We start from the raw sequence: 27842 nt of genomic DNA on the forward strand, positions 1-27842 counted from the left end.
TAGAAACGAAGGCAGGAATGTTCCCTTTAACATCTAGAGGTGTAGGACTGCAGCATGGGAAGGTGAAAAGACTTTGGAAGACATTTTCCAGAAGCGTTTTCTTGAGCACCAGCGTGTCTTCAAAGAAGTTGCAGAGTTGACCCTGAAGGAATGACCTGGGTGGAGCAATGACCCGAGTCATCAGCAGGTCAATGTCAATTGTTAATGATGCTTTTATGGCAAAATCTGAACTGACCCTCAATTCCATTCTTAGTATGCACAGCAGTGGCAGAGAGGAGAAATCCATAGTTCATGACCCTGTAAGATTTATGTCTCCAGCATTTCCAAGGCCCCATCCTTCTGTTTTGTTTTGTTTTTTGCATGATCTGTTCACTACTTTCAAATATCCTCTGATATAACCCCTCTGTTCTCTCACTAAGCAAATAAGATCTTCCAGGAGGAACAAGGTCATGCCTTTCTCCCTTCTGCCCTTCTTTCTTTCCTTTCTTTCTTTTGTTTTTGAATTTTCTGACGTCTACAATTTTTAAAGACCAGTACGGGTAGCTTAAGATCTTACAGAACAATTGGAAATGAATGTTAGGCTTACAGGGCTCTGAGGCAGTGTTAAACACTGGTAATACGCTCACGGGGGAAGGAAGACACACGTGGCAAAAGTCACAACTCAGATGAGGATCTCCAAGTGGCCACTGTATTAGGGGGTAAGATGCACAATTCATTCCAGAAGGTACTGTTAGCTGTTGCCCAAATGGAGCTCTATCATAAGCCCCAGCTGCAAGGGAATTCTTACGGCAGGATGGAGTCAGCTAGAGCAGTCTGCATGTTTGGGCAGTCACAATCTTGATGAATTCATGACCCGAGAAGGCTGGTTCTGGAGGCCAAGAAGAGCCAAAGTTCCTGGTAAATGGTGACAGCCAACCAGTGGTAGTTCTGTCCGTCAGCCTGGGAGGTCTTCTTGAAGAGTCTAGTTCTGCTGTAAAGCCATCAGTGTATATACTAGGCTCTGTCCTAGGCATTGAGGATAAAGAATAGACACCCAGTTCTTATTCTTTCAGGGCCCATGGCTTAGCTGGGATGGTGGACAAAGTGACAGATGGTTTCAGTTGAACATGGTATATTCTAGGAGAATGCTAGGAGCCAGCAAAATAACCTCCCAAGGCACCCCAGGGACAGTTAGTCATGTACTGTATAGTCATCTTCCAGGCACTATACTAAATGCTTTCCATGCATTCTGTTATCCTTACAGCAATCCTGTATCTTATATCCTCTTATATGAAAGTCCATTTTATTGATTAGCAACCTGAGCACAGAGAGGTTAGCCAACACACTTGTGGTTGCACAGCACATAGTAGAAAAAAAAGATCCAAACTAAGAAAATCAAATTCTTGATATCAGCCTCTTAGTCATTAGCTATTCTAACACGTAGCTGGAGTAACACAGATTTAGCCCTCTAGATCTCAGTTTCCTCATCGGAAATACGGGTATATTCATGGCATTGCAACTCTAAAGGTGAGCAGCTGACTTTCAATGTCAGTGAATTCAGAGGAGTGACTCAGGCACCTTCAGCCCCCACCCTTTTGAAAACAAACACCCAGCACCTATAACTTAACAACCCCCAATTTGGACCACTTTTTCGGGCTGCTGAGCTCCTGGTTGGTTTCATTTTATTATGCAAAGCCAAATGCATGATATCCAACCTGTAATTCTGGCCACATTATCACCATGTGCTAACCAGGCAAGCTTATTACCTCAGACAATTAAGAAAATACAAGTTGAAAACACTTGGTTTTTAGGGAGAAAGGAATAACATAAATCCAAGAGGTTGCAACAATTAGCATTTGCAGTAATAAAAATCAAGGAGAACACTAAAGAAATAGATATTATGTTTATTATTTAGCATTTACATAGCATTTTGTATTTATTAAATGCCTGATCATTGTTTTTGTCTCTTTTGGTAATAACTCTGATAAAGGACATTTGCTATTCTTGTGGGCTTTAAGGAAGAGCTCATTAAATTACAATTCAAGTAATCTTCCTATCCTCCTGTTCAACTCAGATTTAAGTCGAGAAAGAAAACACCCAGAAATCTGCTAAAATGTAAATTATGTCACCCCTCTTCTTCATTAAAAGCCCTCTAGTGGCTCCCCTATTTCTCTCAGAGTAAAAGCCCAAATCCCATAAATGTGCAACTTGATTGGATCCTGCAAGGGAAGAAAAGCATAAGTGAAATTTAAATAAAATCTGTAGTTGATAATAAAATACCAAAGTTAACTTCTTAGTTTGGAGAAATGCACATGGTTAGGTAAGTTGCTAACTTTAGGGGAAGCTGGGTGAAGGGTATGTGAGAACTCTCGGTAACTATCCTTGCAGCACCTCTGAATATAATTTTTTGCAGAAGTTTAGAAAGGTTTCTTTTAAGCCAGAGTTCCTAGAGCAGCCTACGAGGTCTCACGTGAGACCTCGTGGGCTGCTCTAGGAACCCCATCATTATCTCTCTGACATCATTTCCTGTTCTCTGCCCTTTGATCACCCTGCACTAGCCTCACTCTGTCTCGCCCCCACCCCAGTACCTTTGCACTGGCTGTCCCTGTTTCTGGACCAGTCTCACCTGAGCTATCCCCATGGCTCATTCCTCTTTATCAAATTTTGTCTCAAATGTCACCATCTCAAAAACCATTTATCAACAATTCCAAACCCTCCCCAGCACCCCCCGGTCTTCACATTCAGTGTTGTCTTATGGTGCTTATACTTCTAACATTCTCTGCCATGTTCTTATTTATTGTTTGATTGCTTGTCACTTTCCTCCTTCACTAAAAGTGGAGCTTCTAGGGAAGAGAGCTTTCTATCTACTTTCCCCGCTAAGCAGTTTCAGCACCTGCAATTGTATCTACCATGTACTTAGTGCTTAAGGAACATTTGGTGGACCCATTGGGAAGGGGGAAATTTCTCCCTATGCTTCCAGGTTCTTCTAGCTGGTCTAATAATTGACCTGACAGAAAAGATACTAATTAACAGGGAGGAAATAAAGCAACTTTAATTTTACATGTATGGACTTCTCATAGATACATAGAACCTAAGAAGTGACATTTTATCATTTTTAGACAAAGAAACAAAAATTGCTGAGGAATTGACAAAACAAAGAAACTTGGGCTTGGGTACAAATTAGTGGAGAATCCAAGCAGTCTGTTTACACAGCCTTCTCAGCCCTGAATTCCCTCTACCTGGTGATAAGGATGTCTGTCTACCACCTGGTGCCGGGAGGGTGCCTTTCACGTGGGAGATTTAGTTCCTGCTTTCATAGGAGAGTCATAGTGTTCTTCTTACACTGGCTGTTTCTCAAGTAGCTTTATTCAAAATTATCAATATGGCACTCTGGCCTATCTTGGGGTGGCCTGAACCCCAACAGACCTAAATACTAAATTCTAAGCTAAAAGAAGAAAGTAGCACCTGCTTTTTGCTTTGATACCTAGGGTATGGTGCTAAGCACTTTAATATGTCATTTTGTAGAATCTTCATGATGTCCCAAAATTTAAGTATTATTACCACCATTTATGAGGCTTTGAGAAGTCTCAAGCTTTGCCCAAATTCACACAGCTCTTCAGCCAAATCTCAAAGCCAGGATTCAAACCTGATGCTGTATCCAGTCCTGTTTCCTTTACACTGTTTGCCAAAATGACATACTTTCCTTCCTTTTATTAAAACCATGTTACTTAGAGATTAGAAATAACACAACTCATGGAGTCGCTTGTTTGTAGAATTCAAACCTCTTTCCTGGGTGGCAGTACCATCCATGATGAATATATGGATCATATTATTTTTCTCAAAGGTCAAAGATAACTCTGGAATATTTTGTGTTTTTCGTAAGTAATCTAGTGTGGAAATTTTACCTTCAGTTTCCCCTTTATGTGCCTATTTTTTGTTTTCAGCCTCAGCAGTCTCTTACAGATGAAGAGCTGTATTCCCAAAAAGGCTTCATGACATCAAGGGGAGGGTGCAGGCTTAGAAGCTTAAGGCCTTAGTTGTAGGGCCCATTCTACTACTTACTAGTGGAGTGACCTCCTCTTAAGCTTTAGTTTCCTCATCTATAAAATGGGCATAATTTTAGCACCAATTTCATAGAAGTGCCATGAGGATAAGTGATATAATCGATGTACAGTGGTATATATGGCCATTATCATATTAGCATTTGCTGTTATTGTTTGGATATCATTGTTTAAATGGAGAAGGTGAAGTGGACATTAAGGGTTTTTTCCCCAAGAGAAAAATCATCTTAGATTCAGATTACTAAGTTAGTTTAATAGCCATCAACTATTTCTGTATTTCAAGGGATTTCTCCTAAATGCCTCTGTTAACAACACAATCTCATCAAACACCTATTCTTCACTGAATAGTTATTAGAAGCCAGGCTTGATGCTGCATGCTAATAATAATTATCTTATTTTATTGTTTACTATGAGTCTGCAAAACAATTATTAAAAACCCATTTTGCAGATAAGCGAATTGAGGTTTCGTGGAGAACTGTTTTGCTGCATGGCACACAGCTGTCCTGGGCCCAGGTCTGGAACCCAGGTAGTTTTGATGCTAGACTCTAGCCCTTCATCAGTACTTGGCACTGCCTTGTTGCCATGGAGAGTTTTAAGGCAACTGACAAAATGACCAGAATATAACTCCTGTTATGGAGTGGACAGGCTATTCTAAATCTTTGTCAGCATTTTCTTAAACTGTGGACCAGAAAACACTTTTATTAGAATTGCCTGGTATGCTTATCACAAACGCATATTACTGGCTCCCACCAGTGATGTGCTGGTAAATGTTTCACAGGCAGCCTGGGGCACTGGTGGGAGGGGTTCAGGAGACTGACACGTTTGCCAGTTTCCGTGGTATAAATACTCCCACCACGGCTGATGGCAAGCTACTATGCCTTGAACTGTCGGCTCTCACAAATCCACAGGGACAGGCTGCAGCACCCCTCAGCTTCACCCAAACTAACAAAATCGGCAGTGGAAAGGCAGGAATCCTGGAATCTGAATTTCTAAGGAGTTCCCCAGGTGATCCCAGTACACGTTCAAATTCCAGAGCCAGTGCCATAAGCCTCTTTCAGAGCATATTTGAAGTAAGTGTATGAAAATAACCTATAATAGGATAAGCATCTGAAAAATGTAGATGGGATTCACATTCCTAACAGATGCTCCGAGGCAGTTAGGCTAAGTGAGCTCCACTGTTACTCATCTTAAAATTTTTTTCTAAAAATTGAATAAAAATATGGCAGAGTTTTTATTTTATTTTACCATTCAGTGAAGGATGGTTGCTCTATGTGAAGGAGTCGGGGAAAGCTGCAGGGCAGGGCTGAATGGAAAAGGAGGCTTGTAATCTCAAATTCAATATGAAAGATCAAAAGCATCAAATAATCAGTCAGAGGTGAGCCTCCCCATCAGAATGTTCCATCTGCCTTGGAATTCAACCTTGTGATTATGTTATGATGTATACATTACACATCTCCCTTCCTCTCTCTCTCTCTCTCTCTCTCTCTCTCTATATATATATATATATATATATATATATATATATATATATATATATATATCTCCTCATAGAAGAACCTAGGTGTATCTGAGATCCATAACAAAGTCTTGTTTAACTTCAGTAGAGAAACCATTTGAAACATCACCTGCCTCCACCCCACCCCACCCCATCAGCCTTAAAAACACACGTCTCTTTTTTAGGTAGAGGAGGGAATTCAGGGAGACAGTGTGCCCCCCAAATCAAGAGCAGTCCAATAGCTGTGTGCAAAACCCTGATACACAAAAGATCCAATCCAGGGCTTGGGATGTGTCCTCTAAACCGTGGTCTTGCTTTCCGAAGGTGGTTCAGGAGGGTAGTTGAAGACTTGATTTCTGTGACTAATGTTTACTGAGTGCTCACAAAATGCCTTAACGGGACTTCCCTGGTGGTGCAGCGGTTAAGAATCCGCCAGCCAGTGCAGGGTACACGGGTTTGAGCCCTGGTCCAGGAAGATCCCACATGCTGCAGAGCCACTAAGCCGGTACGCCACAACTACTGAGCCTGCGCTCTAGAGCCTGCGAGCCACAACTACTGAGCCCACATGCCGCAACTATGGCAGCCCACATGCTGCAACTGCTGAAGCCCATGCGCCTAGAGCCTGTGCTCTGCAGCAAGAGAAGCCACAGCAGCGAGAAGCCCACATACCACAGTGAAGAGTAGCCCTCGCTCACCGCCAGCTAGAGAAAGCCTGCTCGCAGCAACGAAGACCCAACGCGGCCAAAAATAAATAAATAAATGAATGAATGTATAAAACAGAAAAAAAGCCTTAAGTTGTTGGTAGGTGCCGTGCCTGTGTTATGGTTTTAATCCTCCCCTGTCCTTTGGTTCTTCCCCAGTCACACTGAAGGTAGTCCATGCATATTCTTTGGATGAATGGATTCGTGGGAGGTAAGGTGTAGAGGGGCAAAGTAACATGTCCAAGGTCGGATAACTGGGAATTGGAGCTCCAGTCCCATTTGGTTTCTTAGTCCAGACGCAAAAACTCACATTGTTGCCTCCCTAGGATATAAAACAGTGGCTGTCAAGATGTTAGAATACGTCTGAGTCACCCGCGAGGATTATTTTAAATGATTCATCTTGAGTCCAGAATTAGGAATGATTCGTCGTGGGGCAGGGCCCAGAAATCTGCATTTTCAGCAAGCTTCCCCAGGTCACTTCAGTGTGGTGTGAAGGCTAGGCTTGGAGATAGACTGATGGAGTCCATGCATCACTCTCTACCTCTCCAACTATAGGCAAAGCTGTCCACCTTTCAGATCACAAACCCTGCATTTTGCTAAGGGTGACCAAGAACACCCCCCCCCGCCCCCAACACCCCAGGGACCCCACCCACCCTCCCCGAGTCTCAGACCCTTGAGTTTTAAAATTGCTATGTACCAGGAAGCCCACCAAATTCAGTGCCTTCATTTATTCAGGTGCAATAAATTTCATCCCAGAAACCTGACATAGTGAGAAACTGACAGAAGTTGGGCTTGAATCCAAGTGTCCTGAATTGAAGGACCTCCAAAGACTAAAAGTCTATATGCCCCATTGGGTTCCATGTTTTTGTCTGCACTGTGAGAAAATCTTGCTTTTTCCATAGAGTAACCCAGAAAAATGGAAATCGTTGATCACAGATACACAACACCTTGAAATAGTCGAGGCCCTTTCTGGGGCATAATCCCATTTGTTTCTGTCTGACCCACGAGGGAGCGGGTATTGTCCTTGCTCTCTCACAAATGAAGACGTTGAGACTCTGAAAAGGTGAGTGACTTGCCCCAGGTCACACAGCATCTCATCGACCTCCCAAATCTTATCTCTTCAAGCCTCACCCTCTTCTCACTAGAGCCATGAATGACATAATTAGAGGAGAGGTGACCCCAGGACCAGTGGATCTTTCTCTTTCTGCATATTGCCTATGGCTGCTTTCATGTGCAGCAGAGGCTGAATGGCCCTCAACGTCAAACTATTTACTATACGGACCTTTAAGTAAAAGTTTGCTGTCCATCTAGGTAAAGAGCAAACTAGAAGGGAGATGCAGGCATTTCTATTTTCATAGTATACTTCTTAGTATTTCTATTTCCTAATATATATTTAGACCCCTCCCCATGTACCAGTGCAGGAGAAATTAGCCTACTGATGAATAGGATTTGGAACTCAGAAGTAACCTGAATTGTGTCCGTTTGCAGAAATCATGTTCTTTATGAGACAAGAGTCTTTGACTGTCAAAATGTCTGTGAATAGACAGGTGAATTTTCACAAAGAATGATACCTACACATGTCTCAGTGTACACTGGGAAAACCCCAGTTCTGTCCTAGAACAAAACCCTCGGACTGCTTGTTTCTTTGTTTCAAGCTTTTATACAAAGAAAGGTAATTAGTAAGGAAAATCCAGGGATTTTAGCAGGGATCAGTTCTGTCTTAAATTCATCACCAATTTTCTGCAGCCAAACTGTGCTTTCAGCAGTTTCCTTAGGTCTGGAAAATGAGTACCATGTATAGATCTGTCATTTGGTTAAATTAAATCCTGAGTGACATAATGCATTAGGAGGAAAAAAAAAATCTTTGAGGATTTAAGGATTCATTACAAAATATCAACATTTCTTCTTTTTTAAATTGATGTTTAAGTTGGACTTGATTTCTGAGTGACACAGTGGATTAAAGGCCACCAGGGGGCTCAGGTGGGATGAGGGGGAAGCTGTAGGAGAGTCGCTCCTGGACAGGGAGGCGGGGGTGCTGCTCTCTCTTTCAGGCTGGATGCTTGCTGGGCTGGGGAATAAGTCTCATCTTAATGATGCCATCAAAGCAGGAGAAGGTGGCACGGCTCCTGGGAGAACTTGACACGTTCCTTAAATTAGTTGGGCCCAGGATGTCATTAACAGAGACTCGTGCCTGCTTCTTATCTGGGGATTTAGCTTAGTTGGGAAGAGCAGGATGGGGAAGAACTGTCACGGAGAATGCGTCAGGGCCCTCCCTGTGCTTCCCCTGGCTCTTGGGAGAGCGTGAAGTTCAGAGGACAGGGCGGGAGTTCTGAGGCTGTCCAGGAAACCCAGTGCTAAAGGCAGGGACCCCTGTTTACAAGGGGAGTCGGGAGCATTGAGTACTGACCTTAAAGACAGGACACTGGGCAACAGTGGAGGATGATGGGGGTGGCTGATCACTGCCCCAAGTAACCCAAGCATACTGACACCTCGGGCTCTGCCACATGCAACAAAGCCACCAGGGGCACACGAGCTCCAGCAGAACGAGAGAGAGAGCAGAGTGGGGCACTTGTGTCTCACCACCAGGAAGCATCTTCTTTCAATGAATGTCCTCTACCTCCTCCATCCTTTCTCCCAACCCCCTGCCCGAAAGGACAAGACCTAATAGGGGAAGAAGAGGGTCCCAGAGGTGGTACCAGGAAGCCCACCAAATTCAGTGCCTTCATTTATTCAGGTGCAATAAATTTCATCCCAGAAACCTGACATAGTGAGAAACTGACAGAAGTTGGGCTTGAATCCAAGTGTCCTGAATTGAAGGACCTCCAAAGACTAAAAGTCTATATGCCCCATTGGGTTCCATGTTTTTGTCTGCACTGTGAGAAAATCTTGCTTTTTCCATAGAGTAACCCAGAAAAATGGAAATCGTTGATCACAGATACACAACACCTTGAAATAGTCGAGGCCCTTTCTGGGGCATAATCCCATTTGTTTCTGTCTGACCCACGAGGGAGCGGGTATTGTCCTTGCTCTCTCACAAATGAAGACGTTGAGACTCTGAAAAGGTGAGTGACTTGCCCCAGGTCACACAGCATCTCATCGACCTCCCAAATCTTATCTCTTCAAGCCTCACCCTCTTCTCACTAGAGCCATGAATGACATAATTAGAGGAGAGGTGACCCCAGGACCAGTGGATCTTTCTCTTTCTGCATATTGCCTATGGCTGCTTTCATGTGCAGCAGAGGCTGAATGGCCCTCAACGTCAAACTATTTACTATACGGACCTTTAAGTAAAAGTTTGCTGTCCATCTAGGTAAAGAGCAAACTAGAAGGGAGATGCAGGCATTTCTATTTTCATAGTATACTTCTTAGTATTTCTATTTCCTAATATATATTTAGACCCCTCCCCATGTACCAGTGCAGGAGAAATTAGCCTACTGATGAATAGGATTTGGAACTCAGAAGTAACCTGAATTGTGTCCGTTTGCAGAAATCATGTTCTTTATGAGACAAGAGTCTTTGACTGTCAAAATGTCTGTGAATAGACAGGTGAATTTTCACAAAGAATGATACCTACACATGTCTCAGTGTACACTGGGAAAACCCCAGTTCTGTCCTAGAACAAAACCCTCGGACTGCTTGTTTCTTTGTTTCAAGCTTTTATACAAAGAAAGGTAATTAGTAAGGAAAATCCAGGGATTTTAGCAGGGATCAGTTCTGTCTTAAATTCATCACCAATTTTCTGCAGCCAAACTGTGCTTTCAGCAGTTTCCTTAGGTCTGGAAAATGAGTACCATGTATAGATCTGTCATTTGGTTAAATTAAATCCTGAGTGACATAATGCATTAGGAGGAAAAAAAAAATCTTTGAGGATTTAAGGATTCATTACAAAATATCAACATTTCTTCTTTTTTAAATTGATGTTTAAGTTGGACTTGATTTCTGAGTGACACAGTGGATTAAAGGCCACCAGGGGGCTCAGGTGGGATGAGGGGGAAGCTGTAGGAGAGTCGCTCCTGGACAGGGAGGCGGGGGTGCTGCTCTCTCTTTCAGGCTGGATGCTTGCTGGGCTGGGGAATAAGTCTCATCTTAATGATGCCATCAAAGCAGGAGAAGGTGGCACGGCTCCTGGGAGAACTTGACACGTTCCTTAAATTAGTTGGGCCCAGGATGTCATTAACAGAGACTCGTGCCTGCTTCTTATCTGGGGATTTAGCTTAGTTGGGAAGAGCAGGATGGGGAAGAACTGTCACGGAGAATGCGTCAGGGCCCTCCCTGTGCTTCCCCTGGCTCTTGGGAGAGCGTGAAGTTCAGAGGACAGGGCGGGAGTTCTGAGGCTGTCCAGGAAACCCAGTGCTAAAGGCAGGGACCCCTGTTTACAAGGGGAGTCGGGAGCATTGAGTACTGACCTTAAAGACAGGACACTGGGCAACAGTGGAGGATGATGGGGGTGGCTGATCACTGCCCCAAGTAACCCAAGCATACTGACACCTCGGGCTCTGCCACATGCAACAAAGCCACCAGGGGCACACGAGCTCCAGCAGAACGAGAGAGAGAGCAGAGTGGGGCACTTGTGTCTCACCACCAGGAAGCATCTTCTTTCAATGAATGTCCTCTACCTCCTCCATCCTTTCTCCCAACCCCCTGCCCGAAAGGACAAGACCTAATAGGGGAAGAAGAGGGTCCCAGAGGTGGACCTCCTCACACGGCCTGCCAAGTACTGGAAGGGAAGGGGTGGAAAGGCAGGAAACACCCACTGCTACTGCAGGTCCGTCAGGACAGTCTGCAGCAGTAGGAAGAGAGTTTGCATCTCATGGACTTTCGAACCTTGAAAAGGGACTGGGCTGAGTTTTTAATCACCAGGTGGCCAGAAAGCTGTCGTGTGGTCTTCAGATATCATTAAGGGATTTGACCCAGGAAATTCTCCCAACCATCCTGCCACTCTGCCTGCTGTGTACTGACTGAGCATCCCGAAGAAGCCCTTAGCTCTCTGAACCTCAGTTCCTTGATCGTAAAATGGGGACAAATAGTAGAATCTTCCTCTCTGAGTCATCAGGCGATGCAGTGAGCTTAACAGAGTGCTAATCATTAAACCAACCTTTATTAAATGCTACCAGCTGTCAGGCACTGTTCTAGGTGTTGACCACCGTAATAATTACAGGCCTGGAAAAGCACTCATTTGGGGTTAGGTGCTAATAATATTCGTATTTTCTAGATGAAGGAAATGAGGCCCAGGGAGGTCAAGTAACTTGCTCAAGGACACACAGCTAGGATGTGGGAGAGATGGAATTCCAACCCAGATAGTTTAGTTTCAGAGCCTGTAAATGTTGATTGTTAGTAGTAGTAGTAGTAGTTATTTTCAACTCCCTATTCCTGGAACTAAAATCCAAAAGTTTGATCATGGAGAAATAGAGAAAAAGCACTTTTCATAGTCATATTGTTCTGCTCTCTGAGAGGCAACACCAATCCCCAGTGCTGCCTGCTGTATCCCCAGGGACTTAAATAGAATAGATGCTCAATAAATACATTTTGAGTGATTGGATAAGAGAACATCTAGTTTCAAGCCCCACGAAACCCCTGTCCCTCTTTAGGACAAAACACCTTTCCTTATTCCTAGGTGTTTGCAGGCTCTGCAAACTCTGCTATGGACTGAATTGGGTCCCCCCCACACCCCAAATTCATATGTTCGAACCCTAACCCCCAGTGTGATGGTATTTGGACACAGGGGCTTTGGGAAGTAATTAGGGTTAGATGAGATCATGAGGGTGGGATCCTCATGATCAAATAAGTATCCTTAGAAGAGGAATTGAGAGGTCATTCCCCACGCCCCCCCCCCAACCATGTGGGGACACAGCCAGAAGGTGAGAACCCAGAAAGAGAGCTCTCACTAGAAACCAAACACACTGGCACCTTGATCATGGACTTCCTAGCCTTCAGAAGCGTGAGCAGTAAATATCTGTGGGTTCAGCCACCCAGTCTGTGATATTTTGTTACAGCAGCTGGTGCTGACTAATAGAGACACCTTGGCAGGTCATCTCCTTTACAGATGTGTTCAGTGCTTGGCCCTTGCGTGCTCATCCTATTCTTTCAAAGACTAAAAAAAGTAGCCAAAGAATTTGGAGTCATCCCGTCTCTGTCCTCCAGCCCTTCTCCTGTCCGAGGAATTTTATCATTCCAGCAGAGCATTGAATTTATTTGTGTTGAGAGAAATTCTATGTATTTCTTAAATCTATGTCACCTAGCTGTGGAATCAGCCCAGCCGTGTTAAGAAGGAGGCATTAACTCCGTCCAAAGCTGTGTGATTAACTTGTTTGCCTACGGAGCTAAAATGAAAAAGCAGGAGGCTGAGTGAATCTGCACAAGCCCCGTTTTGAAGTGGGATTGCGAGAGAACCCAAGATGTGGGTTTTAATTCACATTCCCCGAGCTTACCATGATTATTATTTTTAATGGAAAATCACTTTGCACTATCTTGCTTCATTTTAAATGGAGAATGTGCAATATTGTCTAATGCAAGGGTAGGAAGTTGATTTAGTATGCATGATTTTCTCCCCGCCCCACTCCTTTCTTTGGTCCTTTGTACACATTCAGTATAGTTACATTTCTGCTTAGAACATATATATTTTCCCCCTGAACTTTTCTCAATTGCTTTTTTATCAAGTTTACAAATCAAATCAAATAGGTATATTGCAGAGCTCCGTGATACTATTTTCGGAGCTTATAGTACAATGTATTGAATTATGCAAGTCCATGCTCTGCCCCTGCTCTTCTCTGCAGATTGAGAGAGAGGGACTGTGGATCCTGTAAATTCACTTGGCGCCCAACAGTCCTGGCTAAATCAAGACTGCTATTCAGGCTGCAACAAGAGACAGGGCAAGTGTTCGTTACACAAATCAACTCGGTCTCAAGTACATTGCAGTGGGTACTCAACCATCGCTCACATAATATTGTCAACTTAAATAATGCCTTGAAGACACTCAGAAGCTTTTCTCTCTGAGAAATAACTTGACTGGTGGAGGAGGGAGAAGCATCTGGCTATTCAAAAGTACATTTTTTATTTATCACTGTTAAGAACTTTGTGCGTGGAAGGGAGCAGGCCTGTACAGAGGGAAGATGCTGAATATTCAGTAGGCTGACTGGGAAGTGGGGCAGGGTTGGGGAGGGGATCGTACTGCCTTAGTGTTGAGTCTTCGGTGTTGGATTTTGATACCTTCCTGGCAGAGTGGGAGATGCTCATGGAGAAAGAAGCTGGAGCCAGAGAGGTTTCCTGGAATGAGGCAATAAAGATTTGCTAAGTACCTACTATGTGATGTGGTAAAGGGCTTCAAAAATGCATTTGTTATAGTGTTTGTCTTTGGGATGTTAATATTCTATTAAGACAGAGAGGTAAGTGAACTGATTGTTTTTTAAAAAGCTGTGGTTAATAAAGGCTGAACAGAGAGGAACACAAGATGTCTAGGCGCTCAGAGGAGGCATCTGAAGCAGACTGGTTTTGTCTGCTTTGGGGTTGGTTGGTTGTGATAAGGCCCTATTCACAGAGCTTATCACTCTGGTTCCAGCCCAGACCTAAAGCCCAAACAGTTAGAACTTCATTGAATCTTTATTCCTCTGTACGAGTGCCTTGCAGTTGCTTTCTAGGAGTTGGCTGTCTTTGGACTTTCCAAAGCATCTTCACCTTGACCTTGAGAGGCCGTGGTGGGGAGGGGGCAAAAGAGTCCAGGATATGAAATTAGATATCCTAGGTTTAATTCTGGCTCTGCCATCTCCTAGCTGTGCGACTTTGGACAGGTCACTTAACCTCTCTGAGCCTCATGGCCTTATGATGATTCAGTGGGATAAGGTGTGAAAAACATCTAGAAAGATACCCAACTCACAGTAGGATCTCAGCACAGTTCTATTTTCAATGCTGTATCTCAGACCCTTTAGCCAGGTCCACACTTAGCTTATAAGTGACCTGTGGGTGGTGGTCTCAGCATCCAATGTCTCAACTCAGGATAGAGGGGAGGTGAATGCCCTTACACAGTAGTGGTCCTTACCCAGGGTCCATGGATGTCAACTGTATCCTTTGGGGTGTTTGTGAACTTCTGAAATTGTATGCAAAGTTCAGGTGTATGTGCATTTTCCCCCCAGGCAGTAGGTCCATAGCTTTCGTAAAACCCTAGTGTGGCTAAGAACTCAGAAATAAGTTAAGAAACATTTATCTACAGAGTGAAGAGATATATCCCCAGTAACAATAATAATAATGATAATGATAGCAACAAACGTTACAGCTGCCATTGGTAGGACCAACTGCATGGGGAAGCATACCCCTATATATGTGGTGCATATTTAATGATTGCAGTACCACATGAGGAAGCTATTATTACTCCAAATTTATTTCATGCTTTAAAAATATTTTTATTTAAAACACAGCCACGGAGAGTTGACTCTCAAATTATCACATTCCTCCTTTTGAAGCATCCCATCACCAGTGCCCTAAGAAGACATTTTCTTTCTCTTTCTTTTCCTACTTTCTTCCCTTTTAAACCCATTTCCACTCCCATCCCCCCAAGACACCATTGCTCTAAAGCAGTGTTGTCCAGTAGAACTTTTTGCAATGATGGAAGTGTTCTGTAGCTGTGCTTTTTAAGTAGGGGATGCATTATCTTTCTGTTGCTGCCCTAACAAAGTACCACAAACTCAGTGATTTAAACAACACAAATGTATTTATCTTACAGTTTGGGGTCAGAAGTCTGGCATGGGTCTCACCAGGCTAAAAGCAAGGTGTCTTCAGGATTACATTGTTTTCTGTAGGCTCTGGATAGGGTGCCTTTCTTTTCATTTTCTGACTCCTGGAGGTCACCCTCATTCTCCGGCTCATGACCTGCTTCCTCCAACTTCAAAGCCAGCGATGGCGGGTGGAGTCCTTGTCACTGGCTGTTCTGCTTCCTGCTTCCACTTTTAAGACCCTTGTAGGTACCCTGGGCCCACTAGATAATCCAGCATCATTTCCCTGTTTTAAGGTCAGCTGATTAGCAACGTTCAATCCACCTGTAGCCTTCATTCCCCTTTGTCATATACAGTAACATAGTCACAGGTTTTAGGGATTAGGATATTAACGCTTCTAAGGGGCCCTTACTCTGCCAGCCGTGGGTATCCCTTGAGCCCTTGAAATGTGGATGGTATGACTGTGGAACTGAATCTTTATTTTGATTCAACTGTAATTTAATGCAAACACTGATACTTGATTCAGTGATTTGAATCCATTTAGGTATGTTTTGAGAGTCTTGAATAGTCAACCATCAATCTTTCAAAGCCTAAATACAGCTCAGGCATTTCCAATGAAAAGTTAGTGTCCATATTGAGATGATGAGCTTAAGTACAAATTACACACAAGATTTAGAAGATTGAGTTAAAAAATGTAAAATATCACTTACATTGTTTATGTAATGAAGTAATATTTTTATTCAGGGGGTTAAACAAATATGTTCTTAAAATTAACATCATGTGTTTCTTTTTACTTTTTTGACAAATGGCTTCTGGAAATTTTTAAATTACATATGTGGCTCCTGTTTTATTTTGTTGGACAGGGCTGCCCTAAAGTGCTTGATCACCGTCCTTGAATTAGTGCTGTGTTGTGAGCATATGCGTTTTAATTTTTGTCACGTAGGGCAGGAAAAATAATTTTACTTTTACCCTTCTAGGTTCTTGGCTGAGACCACGCCCCTACACTGAAAGATTCACAGGAGAAAAACAAACAGAAGTTTAATAATAATAATAATAATAATGTCATGTACACCTCCTGTGCACGTAGGAGAGACCCAGGGAACCTGAGCAACGCCCCAAAATGGTCCAAGCCACCACCTTAAATACTATCTCCAGCTCAAGACAAAAGGAGATGTTGGGAATGGGAGCCAGTCTGGGGGGTTATGAGGAAAAACTCAGTAAACGAGGGCATGGTTGTGGTGCAGATTTAAGTTGTCACCTTCCCATTGCTAAGAGTTTCTAGAGATTTAGTTATCCGTCTCTTCCCTGCACCTAGAGGGAGACACCCTTACAAATGGAGAGTTCCTTTATAAATGTAAACGTCTCTTACAAAAAGGGTAACTTCTACTCTGTATTCATAGCTTCTCCTGTGCCTGCTGTTTCTCAGAAATAATCATCCCCCAATAATCCTTGTGCCAAAAAGGCATGTTTGGGAGTGGCATCCTCTGCTTCCCTTCATCAAGTATACTTTGGTACAGTTCCTGTTTATTTATCATCATTGTCTCCCCTCCCCCATACACACACTCCATGCTGTGCTTCCAAATCTCTCCGTTCTCTCTGAATTCAAATTTCTGCTGACAACTTTGCCACATTTTACTTATGCATCCTTGTCATGGTCACCTACGTTACTTCCAGCGACCTGGGACTACAGGCAACTCTTTTATCACTACTTGCAGCCGAGGAGACTGAGCCTCAGAAGAATTTAAGGAGCTGGACTAGTAAATGATGGAGCAGAGTTTGAACTCAGAGATATCCAGCTGCAAAAGCCCTTGGCCTGTGATTCTACAACCTGGTCACCCCAAAATATGGTGCACAGGTGAACTCAGCAGAGCGTATGTGGGCCTAGAGAGAGGAGACCGACCGTGGGGCGGGGCCAGGATCTGAAAGGTGCAGACTTCTGCACAGCCATGCGTATTCTCTTCAGCAGTCATCCCTGGATTGGTTGGTATCAAAATCCAATTTCACCAGGATTAGCCTTAGGTTGCTCAGAGCTATTCATTGAATTAGGAAAGATTATAGCAGAGGGAGCCCCACGGTTCTTTATTAAGGTTTTTGCGGAAGCACTAAGTGATCTTCAGGAGATTAAAGTGCTGGTGGTGTTTTCTTAACATTTATAACCTGCGCCAGTATCAGGGGAGTTTGTTTATTAGGAAAAATTCTGTGGCACTCATCCTGCCTCCTAACAGGGCCTTCGAACTGGGCCAGAGCAGAAGCTGGCTTTGCTGTTCTAATGAGCTTATTTGGGAACCTCTTGCCAAGAGCTACCTGGACATCCACTTCCTGAGGTTAATGGACATGGCATCCACATAGGGTCCTGCAACCTTTCCTGCGAGATGAGGACTCTGCAACGCAGAGTCGTCGGCAACCATGGGCCTGAGAAGTAAAGAACAAAAGCTGATGGTTATTAATCCTTTTCATAATAAGGATGGTAATGATCCCCTGTTTATTCATGGGACTTTGAATTCATGACCCCACTCTAAAGGACCCAGGACAGATATACATTTGTTTCTTTATGCACATGCAAACTAAGACCCAGAGACATGAAGTTAGCATTCATGCAGCTCCCTCATGGCAAAACCAGGCCTATTCATTTATGTTACAGATATTTACTGAGAATTTACCACCTGTGCTAGGTCAACGGTTTCAATTCATGCACTTTTGCTCCCCCTGGGACATTTGAACCCCAGAAGATATTTTCAGCTGTCTCAACTCAAGTGGATGGAGGCCTGGGATGCTACTGACCCTCTTACGGTGCACGGGGTGATCACCACATCAAAGGATTAAACAGCCCCAAGTGTCAACATTCCTGTTATTGAGGAACTCTGTTCTAGGAGGTTAGGGATAAAAAGTGAATAGAAGTTCTACGGTCTCTACTCTCATGGACTGTGCATTCTGGTGGAGAAGACAGACTATAGAAATTAACAGAAACATACAATATAAAGGTAAGAAGTGAGGTGTGCTGTGAAAAAACAAATCTATAGGCATGAAAGGGGGAGAGGCTGATGCAGCCGTTTTATTTATTTATTTATTTATAAATGTTTTATTGTAGTTGATCCACAATGTTGTATTAATTTCTGCTATAAAGTGATTCAGTTATACATATATATATATATATACATTATTTTTCATATTCTTTTCCATTATGGTTTATCACAGGATATTGAATATAGTTCCCTGTGTTATACAGTGGGACCTTGTTGTTTATCCATTCTATATATAATAGTTTGCATCTGCTAATCCCAAACTCACACTTCATCCCTCCCCCAACCCCCTTCCCCTTGGCAATCACAAGTCTGTTCTCCATGTCTGTGAGTCTGTTTCTGTTTCACAGATAAGTTCCTTTGGGTCATATTTTATATTCCATATATAAGTGATATCATATGGTATTTGTCTTTCTCTTTCTGACTAACTTCACTTAGTATGATAATCTCTATTTCCATCCATGTTGCTGCAAATAGTATTATTTCATTCTTTTTTATGGCTGAGTAGTATTCCATTGTGGCATCCACATAGGGTCCTGCAACCTTTCCTGCGAGATGAGGACTCTGCAACGCAGAGTCGTCGGCAACCATGGGCCTGAGAAGTAAAGAACAAAAGCTGATGGTTATTAATCCTTTTCATAATAAGGATGGTAATGATCCCCTGTTTATTCATGGGACTTTGAATTCATGACCCCACTCTAAAGGACCCAGGACAGATATACATTTGTTTCTTTATGCACATGCAAACTAAGACCCAGAGACATGAAGTTAGCATTCATGCAGCTCCCTCATGGCAAAACCAGGCCTATTCATTTATGTTACAGATATTTACTGAGAATTTACCACCTGTGCTAGGTCAACGGTTTCAATTCATGCACTTTTGCTCCCCCTGGGACATTTGAACCCCAGAAGATATTTTCAGCTGTCTCAACTCAAGTGGATGGAGGCCTGGGATGCTACTGACCCTCTTACGGTGCACGGGGTGATCACCACATCAAAGGATTAAACAGCCCCAAGTGTCAACATTCCTGTTATTGAGGAACTCTGTTCTAGGAGGTTAGGGATAAAAAGTGAATAGAAGTTCTACGGTCTCTACTCTCATGGACTGTGCATTCTGGTGGAGAAGACAGACTATAGAAATTAACAGAAACATACAATATAAAGGTAAGAAGTGAGGTGTGCTGTGAAAAAACAAATCTATAGGCATGAAAGGGGGAGAGGCTGATGCAGCCGTTTTATTTATTTATTTATTTATAAATGTTTTATTGTAGTTGATCCACAATGTTGTATTAATTTCTGCTATAAAGTGATTCAGTTATACATATATATATATATATACATTATTTTTCATATTCTTTTCCATTATGGTTTATCACAGGATATTGAATATAGTTCCCTGTGTTATACAGTGGGACCTTGTTGTTTATCCATTCTATATATAATAGTTTGCATCTGCTAATCCCAAACTCACACTTCATCCCTCCCCCAACCCCCTTCCCCTTGGCAATCACAAGTCTGTTCTCCATGTCTGTGAGTCTGTTTCTGTTTCACAGATAAGTTCCTTTGGGTCATATTTTATATTCCATATATAAGTGATATCATATGGTATTTGTCTTTCTCTTTCTGACTAACTTCACTTAGTATGATAATCTCTATTTCCATCCATGTTGCTGCAAATAGTATTATTTCATTCTTTTTTATGGCTGAGTAGTATTCCATTGTGTGTGTGTGTGTGTGTGTGTGTGTGTGTGTGTGTATGTGTGTGTGTGTGTGTATACCACGTCTTCTTTATCTGTTCATCTATTGATGGACATTTAGGTTGTTTCCATGTCTTGGCTATGGTGAATAGTGCTGCTATGAATATAGACGTGCATGTATCTTTTTGAATTAGAGTTTTGTCTGGGTTTATGCCCAGGAGTGGGACTGTTGGATCATATGGTAATTCTATTTTTAGTTTTCTGTGTTGTGGCTGTTTTAGATGATGGGGCCAGGGAAGACTTCTCCGATCGGTGATATCTGGGCAGAGACCTGACTGGCAAGAGGGGGCAAGCTACACGGGCGTCTGGGGAGAGAAATACCCAGGCAAAGGGACTAACAAACAGGTGCAAAGACTAAGGAGGCGTGTGTTGAGTATGTTGAAGGGAGAGCAAAGAGGCCCGTGAACAAGACAGGGGAGCGGTAGGAAGCAAGGGGGTTAGGGCTGTATCTCCTAGACCAGGGTGAGGGTCTGGATGGGAGGGTTCTGAGACGGATGGTGCCCTGGCCATTCTGCTCACGGCTCTCACATACTTACTTGTCTCAATTTCCTTCAATCCCTGAGCGAGTGCACCAGTATGAATTTTGCTTCGTTTTTATGTTCCACCTTCTGATCTTCCAAATGGGGTTTACGAGGCACATTTCTAATTCAGTTGGTTCCCACTTTAGAGGCAAAATGACTTTCAAAAGAAAAACATCAGACATGGATAAATCAAGAGTCCTTCCTTCAACGATTAATTCCCACTAAGCCTTGACATGCACAAGCCTTGGGGAATGTAATTGCAAACCAGGTAGACACTGCCTTTCAGAAAGACACATTCTAGATGTTTCATTCTTTTAGTAAGTTGTGTAGCTTTCTCACATTATTTTTGTCTTTAGACACCGTGCGCTGTGCTTTTGCCATAAGCTTCAGCGGAGTTCTCAGGGATGCTTATCCATCTGTGCAGGGAACCTGCAGGCAGGTCTTCATCTTGCAAGTGCTGGTGGCCTTTCTGGAGGCTGAAGGAACGCTTCTCAGCCCAGCTGAAGCGTGTCAGTGCATCCAGAAGCAGGTGCAGAAAGGGGGTCTTGGAGCCCTGCGTTTGAAGGGAAGACTCAAGTCTCTTCTCATTTTAGGGAACTCATCAGAGTTGGCCAGTGTGATGGATGAGAGCCTGGGGGCACCTCTAGTAGGGACATTCTCCCTTCTTCTGAACCTGGGTTGAGGCCAACCCTTTTGAGAGCCCCATGCCACCAGAACTGGTAAAAAGTACAACCACACCTTGATAACCCTTGATAACCAACAATTACTCATTCTCCATGCATTTCCGGTATGTTTGCTTAGCAGGGGTCTTGGTGAGTTGAATGATGGCCTTCAAAAAATGTGTCTATGTTCTGATCTTCGTAAACCTGGGAATGTGACCTTATTTGGAAAAAAAAGGTCTTTGCAGATCCAATTAATTTAAGGATTCCAAGACCAGATCATACTCAATTTAGGGTGAGCTCTAAATCCAATGACTAATGTCCTTGTAAGAAGAGAAAGGCAGAGGGAGATGAGTCTCAGACATGCAGGGGGAAGAAGACCAAACGGAGACGAGAGATTGGAGCAGTGCAGCTCCGCTGAGCCAAGAGGCACCAGCAGCTGGAAGAGCAAGGAAGGATTTCCCCTGGAAGCCTCCAGCTGGAGCGTGGCCCCAATGGCACCTTTATTGTACATTTCTGGCCCTTACAACTGGGAGAGAATCAATTTCTGTTGCTTTAAGTCACCAGGGTTTTGGTAATTTCTTAGGAAACTAATAGAGGGATATAAAACACTGAATATGTTCTGAATATGTTTTCTCTGAAAGTTCCCAACAAAAAGGAAATCTCACAGCCTGAAATACTCAAGATGTGGGTCAGTAAGGGTCATTCCTGTAGCTCTGACTCCTAGCGTGATTGAGGCTCTGTCGTAGCTTTTTTTGTTCACCTCCTACTACATTTGGTCCTCATCAGAGCCCCATCTTGCGTTACATCACACCACAGAAGCAGGCACGCTCAATCTAAAAGGTTTTGTTTTTTCTATTTTTCCTTTTCAATCTCTGGATCCTGACATTCCGCCTCTTCCCTTTCCTTTCCATTCCCCTATGATGTCTGAAGTATTTTTGGTTGAGTTTTTCTTCTTCCGTGTCATCTTTGAAATTACTTTTAACACACAGGTATTCCGACACAACCATTTACGAGCATTTGTGTATTTGCACACGCTACACAATGATTAATTGAGTGGTGTATGTTTTTATCAAAGGAAACAATGCAAAGATTTCTCCAAAGTCCTGTTTGACTAAGGATGATTAATTTTCATTTTCACATGAGCAGCATAATGCTATTAATCATTTAATATGTTTAATCATAATCTCTGTAATTCCTAATTAGGTTTACTAAGCTGAAATATCCAGCAGACATACACAAATCCAAATCCAAGTTTCCTTCTTGGGAGGAGAAGGAGCTGGTTTTAATTTGCATTTGAACAGCAACTTCTAACAGGAGGGGAAAAGTGGGCTTGAAAGCATGGGGGCTGAGCTGCTGCTTCTGCAGACTTAGAGGAGTCTTTTGTTGGGGTAGTTGAGACCCCTGACCCCTGTGAAAGTGACAGGCTCATGATGCAAAGTCATTTCCATCTATCTCATGGGTATGTCGCCAGACTTCATATTACCAGCAGAGAAAATGCAGTCCCTGCTGTGGGTCTCAGTGTTATAATATTGTTCTTCGACTATCACTTGAAGGTGGCAAAGCTGATGGTTCACTCCTTCATTCATTCATTTCTTCATATACTCGTAATGCATTCACCCATTCAGTTGGTGAGTCAGCCAGCCAGGAAAGAGACATTTATCATTCATCTCCCATGGCTAAGCTTGTGTCTCGCGCTGCCCATGTCACACCCCTGCTATGATCCCTAAGTGTCTCCTCCTAGTTTTTCGGATGAAATGTATCCTCTTGGGCTGCACCCAGGGTTCTTCATGGTCCAACCCCTGCCTCCCTCTACAGTGTATTCTCCCGCCCTTCCTTCATACTCACGCCCTCCAACTAGCGACCCAAAGGTCCACATGTAGTCCCCCGAATCCAGAACACGATTCACCTCCCTGCATCCTGCCACATGCTTTGTCTTCTGCTGGCACAGTACTGGTTCCCTTTACCTTTTCTCTTAAACATCTCCCAGTGAAAATGTAACCTCCAGAATCGGCAAGCCTGTGGTGTGTCCCTGATTTAAGTTTACTCAGCCCCCTGTGATTCATTCTGACCCCTGCTCTCAATAGTCTGTATTACAATTGTCTTTTTCTACCTCTTTCTCTCTTCCAGGGGATAGTAGTTGCTCAGGAAAGATGTGTTTAATAAGTGTATGAGAACCTTTCCTTCCTGTTTCCTGAGAGGCTTTTTGCACGTGTCCTTTGACACTTTTGTAAAAATCACCGCCAGTCTAAAAATTGCCTTACCTCCCATTTATTGACTGTATTGTGTGCCGAGAACTCTGCCAAGTCGGCATCATGTGTTACCGTGTTCAGTCGTCACAGAACCTTATAAGGTGTGCACCATTGTTATTGCTCATTTTCCAGATTAGAAAACGATCACCATCCTCTTTATTCAATCCAACAGCGTTGGCAAAATGACCGGGTACATTATCTTCATGACGGGGCCCTTGAAAGTTGAAGAAAGTTAGCTGGTAGGTCTTTGAATACCAAAGGAGCTTGGAAGAGTAGTATGGCAACCACCAGAAGGTCTTGACTTCCAGATACAATTTAGGGTGTGTTAGGAAGGAGTTGCCAGCGAAATCTGTCAGTAAATACAAGGTTGACGAGAAAGTCACTAATTATGCCCATGTTATTTTGGCTTTATATATACGTATGTCAGTTGGTAAGATTGTCTTTATTATTTTACACCTAGCTGCCTGCATTGATAGTTTTGTCCCAGGTAAATGCTTCTGAATTGCTTGTAAGTAGGTGGGGACAATCCCTTGCTGGTAAACTTGATGGGCTTCTTGCATGGGTTTTCCATCCTTGTTTTACGAAGCCGGTTATCTGATGTAGGTGGCATCTACTGCCACCTAGAGGCAGTACATGCTAATTGCAGAGAAAGTATCTAGAAACGAAGCATCTCTGAAATGTTAAAACTCTAGAACTGAGAGTATGGGAATGGCCTATATGATTAACTCAGATGTTAAAGTGGCTTTTCTCCTGGTTCCTGCCTGTACAGGGGTGTCAATGTAATATCATACTATCCAGGCTTTTACTTGGGGGATGGGGTGGAGTGGGAGGCAGAGTAATGAGTTATGCTAATAATGTGACATTGTCTACACCAACTTAGGCCAACAGAACTTGCTAGATATAGATGTTCTATATCTGCATTGTCTGACATGGAAGCCACCAGCCACGTGTGGCTACTGAGCATGCTAAATGTGGCTGGTGCAAGGAAGGCACTGGATTTCCCATTTTACTTAATCTTAGTCCATTTCACTTTAAAGAACCACATGGGGTCAACCATAATGAACAGCACAGGTCTGCACAATCAAGAAATGAAAAATGAAAACCGTAAAAAATAAAATTTAAGTCTGGCAGATGGTTACTTGGACTTCAGAACACCAAACAGCCTCTTCAAATGTTTTAGGAGATTTACTAATATTTTTATCTGTATGGCCTCAACAATTATGCAGGCGTATTTTCAGATTTTTGAACAGCCTCCATGAAGGGATACCTTTAATGAGTATTCTCCTTTTCTAGATGAGGTTTTCTCTAATTATCTATTAGAACTCGCTGCACCCCAGTACCAGCGAGCCCCTCCCCTTGCTTTATCCCCATAGTGCTTATCTCCTTCTGCCAGCTCTGTATTTCCTTAATGAGTTTATTGTCTGTCTTCCCCTGTGTGAATTAGGATCCATGACAGTAACGATCTTTGTTGTTTTGCTTGCTGCTGAATCCTGGATCCGTGATGGGCGCTCAGTGGATGTTCAATAAATATTTGTTGGATGAATGAATGAATGACTCAGCAGTTTCTTCCTGTCCTTATTCCTTCGTTCTGGCATTTTCCTACCATTTAGGGGAAGCAAAAGCACACTGGAAAGAACATTCGGGTCCACTCAGAGCCTCTTTGCTTTCCTCTTGTTCTTTTAGCAGACAGATGATGCGGCGCCCACGGATGGTCAGCCCCAGACACAACCTTCCGAAAATACGGAAAACAAGTCCCAGCCCAAGAGGCTGCACGTCTCCAACATCCCCTTCAGGTTCCGGGATCCCGACCTCCGACAAATGTTTGGCGTAAGTACTGCCTTTCTCCTCTGCAGTGCCCGCTCTGGGATCCCCAGAGCCCTTTCCTCCTCATGTAAGTTCTTGGTATTCATAATACGAAGGTGAGGTGTTTACATGGCTGGGGAAGAAAAGACATTTTAGATCCTAGTCTGTGGGTATCTCGGGGCCAGGATCTCTATGATTTTAGTATAAATTTCTTTGCATATGTTCACCAGGTTTCCACTTGGACCAATGGTACTTCTTCCAATTAGCAATTTGAATGTCAAATGGAAAATGGGCTCCCAGATAACACATGGTTGCAACAAGCCCATTGATGATCCCCCACCGAGTGGCCCGGGACCCCATGTCATGACTAAAATAACCATGATGATCCAGCTTGGTTTTTCTTGCTATTGCAATTGCCAAATTATTAGGAAGAGTGACTCATGACATATTTCTGCAGACCTTACTCTCTCCCAGGCACTGAGCATCTAGATTTCAGAGGAAGTTGAGAATAATTAGTTCTGCATAAAGCTTCACTGAAACAAAACAAAACCACTACAGATTTCTGAGTCTGACATGCATCCTGCAATGTGCGTTCTCCCAGATTCTGTGGTGAGGATTCAGAGATTTTGACTGTGATGTCATATGCCACAAATGACAGCCTTGCCCAGGCACCACGGTGGAACACAGAGCAGGGCAGAAGCTACCACCAACCCAGAGAAAAGAAATGATAGGGTTGCCTGCTCATGGGACATTGTGACCCTGATTCTTTTTCTGGACGATATTTGCACCATCCTCCTTGGGAAGGGATGAGTTTGCCATTTCTTTGGACTCAGTGTTCCATCAAAGGACAAAGCTACGACAGGACTTGGATAGTATTCATTTTTGCAAATGCAGTCAGTCTCTTTGTCTCTGACAGCCCAGCATTGGTGGGAAATGTCTGTGGATTCAATGAACAAAACTATGTCCTTAACACATGACTTAGAGTAGAGGTTGGCGGCCTAGAGATTCCCCTTCTAAAAGCTTTTTGGATGGATGCAGATGTTACAGAAGGAATAAGAAGAGGCTCAACTTTAATGCCTAGCTCTGAGCCAACTAGATCTCCTTCCCCATGTGAAAAGGCAAGCTCTGCATCATCACTGCGCAGTGGTGGGGTTAGCATGAACATTTTCTTTAACATGCACGATGTTTATCAAGTAAGCATCGGACACAAAAGCAAAAGAAGCGTCCTCATATTTAAGGTACCCAGGCTTGAATCCTGACATTTCAGTGGAAAAGGTCAACTTCTGCTCTTTTATCTCTCTCATTTGGTAATAACCTTGAGTTGAGCCCTCTAACTCTTGCAGAGCAGAGATACCCTTGGGCACTTTCAGGTCAAAGATGACTTTGAAAAGTGCAGAACATTCAAAGTTAAAGCCAAGGTTAAGTGTGTGTAAAGCAGTGAGACCAGGTTTGAATGATCAACAGCCAGAAGAATTAGATCCCTTTTGACACGTCAGGTTCAGAAGTTGTCTTGCTCTTCAATGTGTCTTAATTCATCCAGTGTCACTGGGATGCTGGCTTTGAATTTGGTCCTCTTAATGACCATCCTGTGCTCTTTTCTGGTGTCACTCATTGCAACACACCCTAACTCCCACCCCTGAGGATGCTCTGTCCTCGCTTGTCTTCTTTGTTATCTTGAAAGTCACCAGAGGGCTACACTGCTAAGGTATTCAAAATATTCGCAGCTAGACTCCGAAGAAGAGATCCTGCTTGTGTGAATATCTGAGCCTCTCTGTATTCTTATCGGGGTAGAACAGGTGGCATAGAGCAAAGTCTTGCCAAAAGATGGATCGTGCTACCGGTTGTCAAACCTTGATCAAAATCTACTAGTTTCAGAGCTACTTTTTGTAAGTCAAAATTTTCAAGCAACTGACAAGATGTGGATTTGACAAGATGATAGCTACACTTAGAATCTATCTATCTATTCAGAAAATGCAGCATTCAGTAATTCTGAAATTAATTCAGTTCATCACAAACTGCCTCTCTGTACAATTTTTAAAGTATGCAAGATTTTTTTCGTGGGTTTTGTCCATACAAATCATCGGGGACCTACGGACTCCTGGACTCTGCAATAACTCTGAGACCTCCTTGGTTTACAACCACCATTCTGAAGCCATGGAATTTTAATACTGCAAAAATCTATCCTTCCTGGCCAAACCTGGGTGGCGGCAAACCCGTATGGTTATGTGATACATTTAGTGGCATGAATCACATGAAAAGGCATCTGTAAACATTCTGATTGGTTCCTCCACTCCAGTTGAGAGAATTAAACGTGGTTTCCTCTTTCGGTTCATAGTCACTCTAAGAAATCACATTTTAATCCCAATCGGGTGTTTTCCAAGTCACTGAGACATGAGATGTCATCTCTCCTTTTGTTGCTATGTTTTGCCCTGGTCCCTTCACTCTGGCAGGGGCTACAAGGAGTGAGATGGCAGAGAAAAACCCTCACAAAGATTTTTGCATTTTTCTTCTTGGTCTCTTTTGTTCAGTATGGCCATGGGGATTTCAAACCAAAACCAAAACCCAAGGAAAAACAGCCTCCTTTTTCAGTGGCAGTGTTTAGAACAACTTCGGTAACCATGAATAATTCAGCCGTGAAGCTCGCAACCCCTGCAGGCCTAATGGTTACCGCAGGTGCCTCAACATTTTATTTTTAATGTGTGGCTTTAGTGTCTCTTTGTCAGAATCCTGGTTTCCCTTGTTTCACAATTCGCTTTATTTTTTTATTTTTTTATTTTTTTGCGGTACGCGGGCCTCTCACTGTCGTGGCCTCTCCCGTTGCGGAGCACAGGCTCCGGACGCGCAGGCTCAGCGGCCATGGCTCACGGGCCCAGCCGCTCCGCGGCATGTGGG

General features: G+C 43.3%; 1 protein-coding gene across 2 annotated transcripts in view; it reads left to right on the top strand.

The window, feature by feature from the left end:
* Positions 1–27842, top strand: part of RBFOX1 (RNA binding fox-1 homolog 1) — a 196227-nt gene that overhangs the window by 39271 nt on the left and 129114 nt on the right. For both annotated transcript variants that reach the window (XM_007469924.1, XM_007469925.1), the window contains one exon: positions 24831–24974. In XM_007469924.1, the coding sequence (XP_007469986.1) occupies positions 24831–24974 (144 nt within the window). The remainder of the gene's footprint in view (positions 1–24830; positions 24975–27842) is intronic.

The sequence above is a fragment of the Lipotes vexillifer genome, unplaced genomic scaffold (genome assembly GCF_000442215.2).
Source record: "Lipotes vexillifer unplaced genomic scaffold, Lipotes_vexillifer_v1.1 scaffold1120, whole genome shotgun sequence".
Taxonomy (NCBI): Eukaryota; Metazoa; Chordata; class Mammalia; order Artiodactyla; family Lipotidae; genus Lipotes; species Lipotes vexillifer.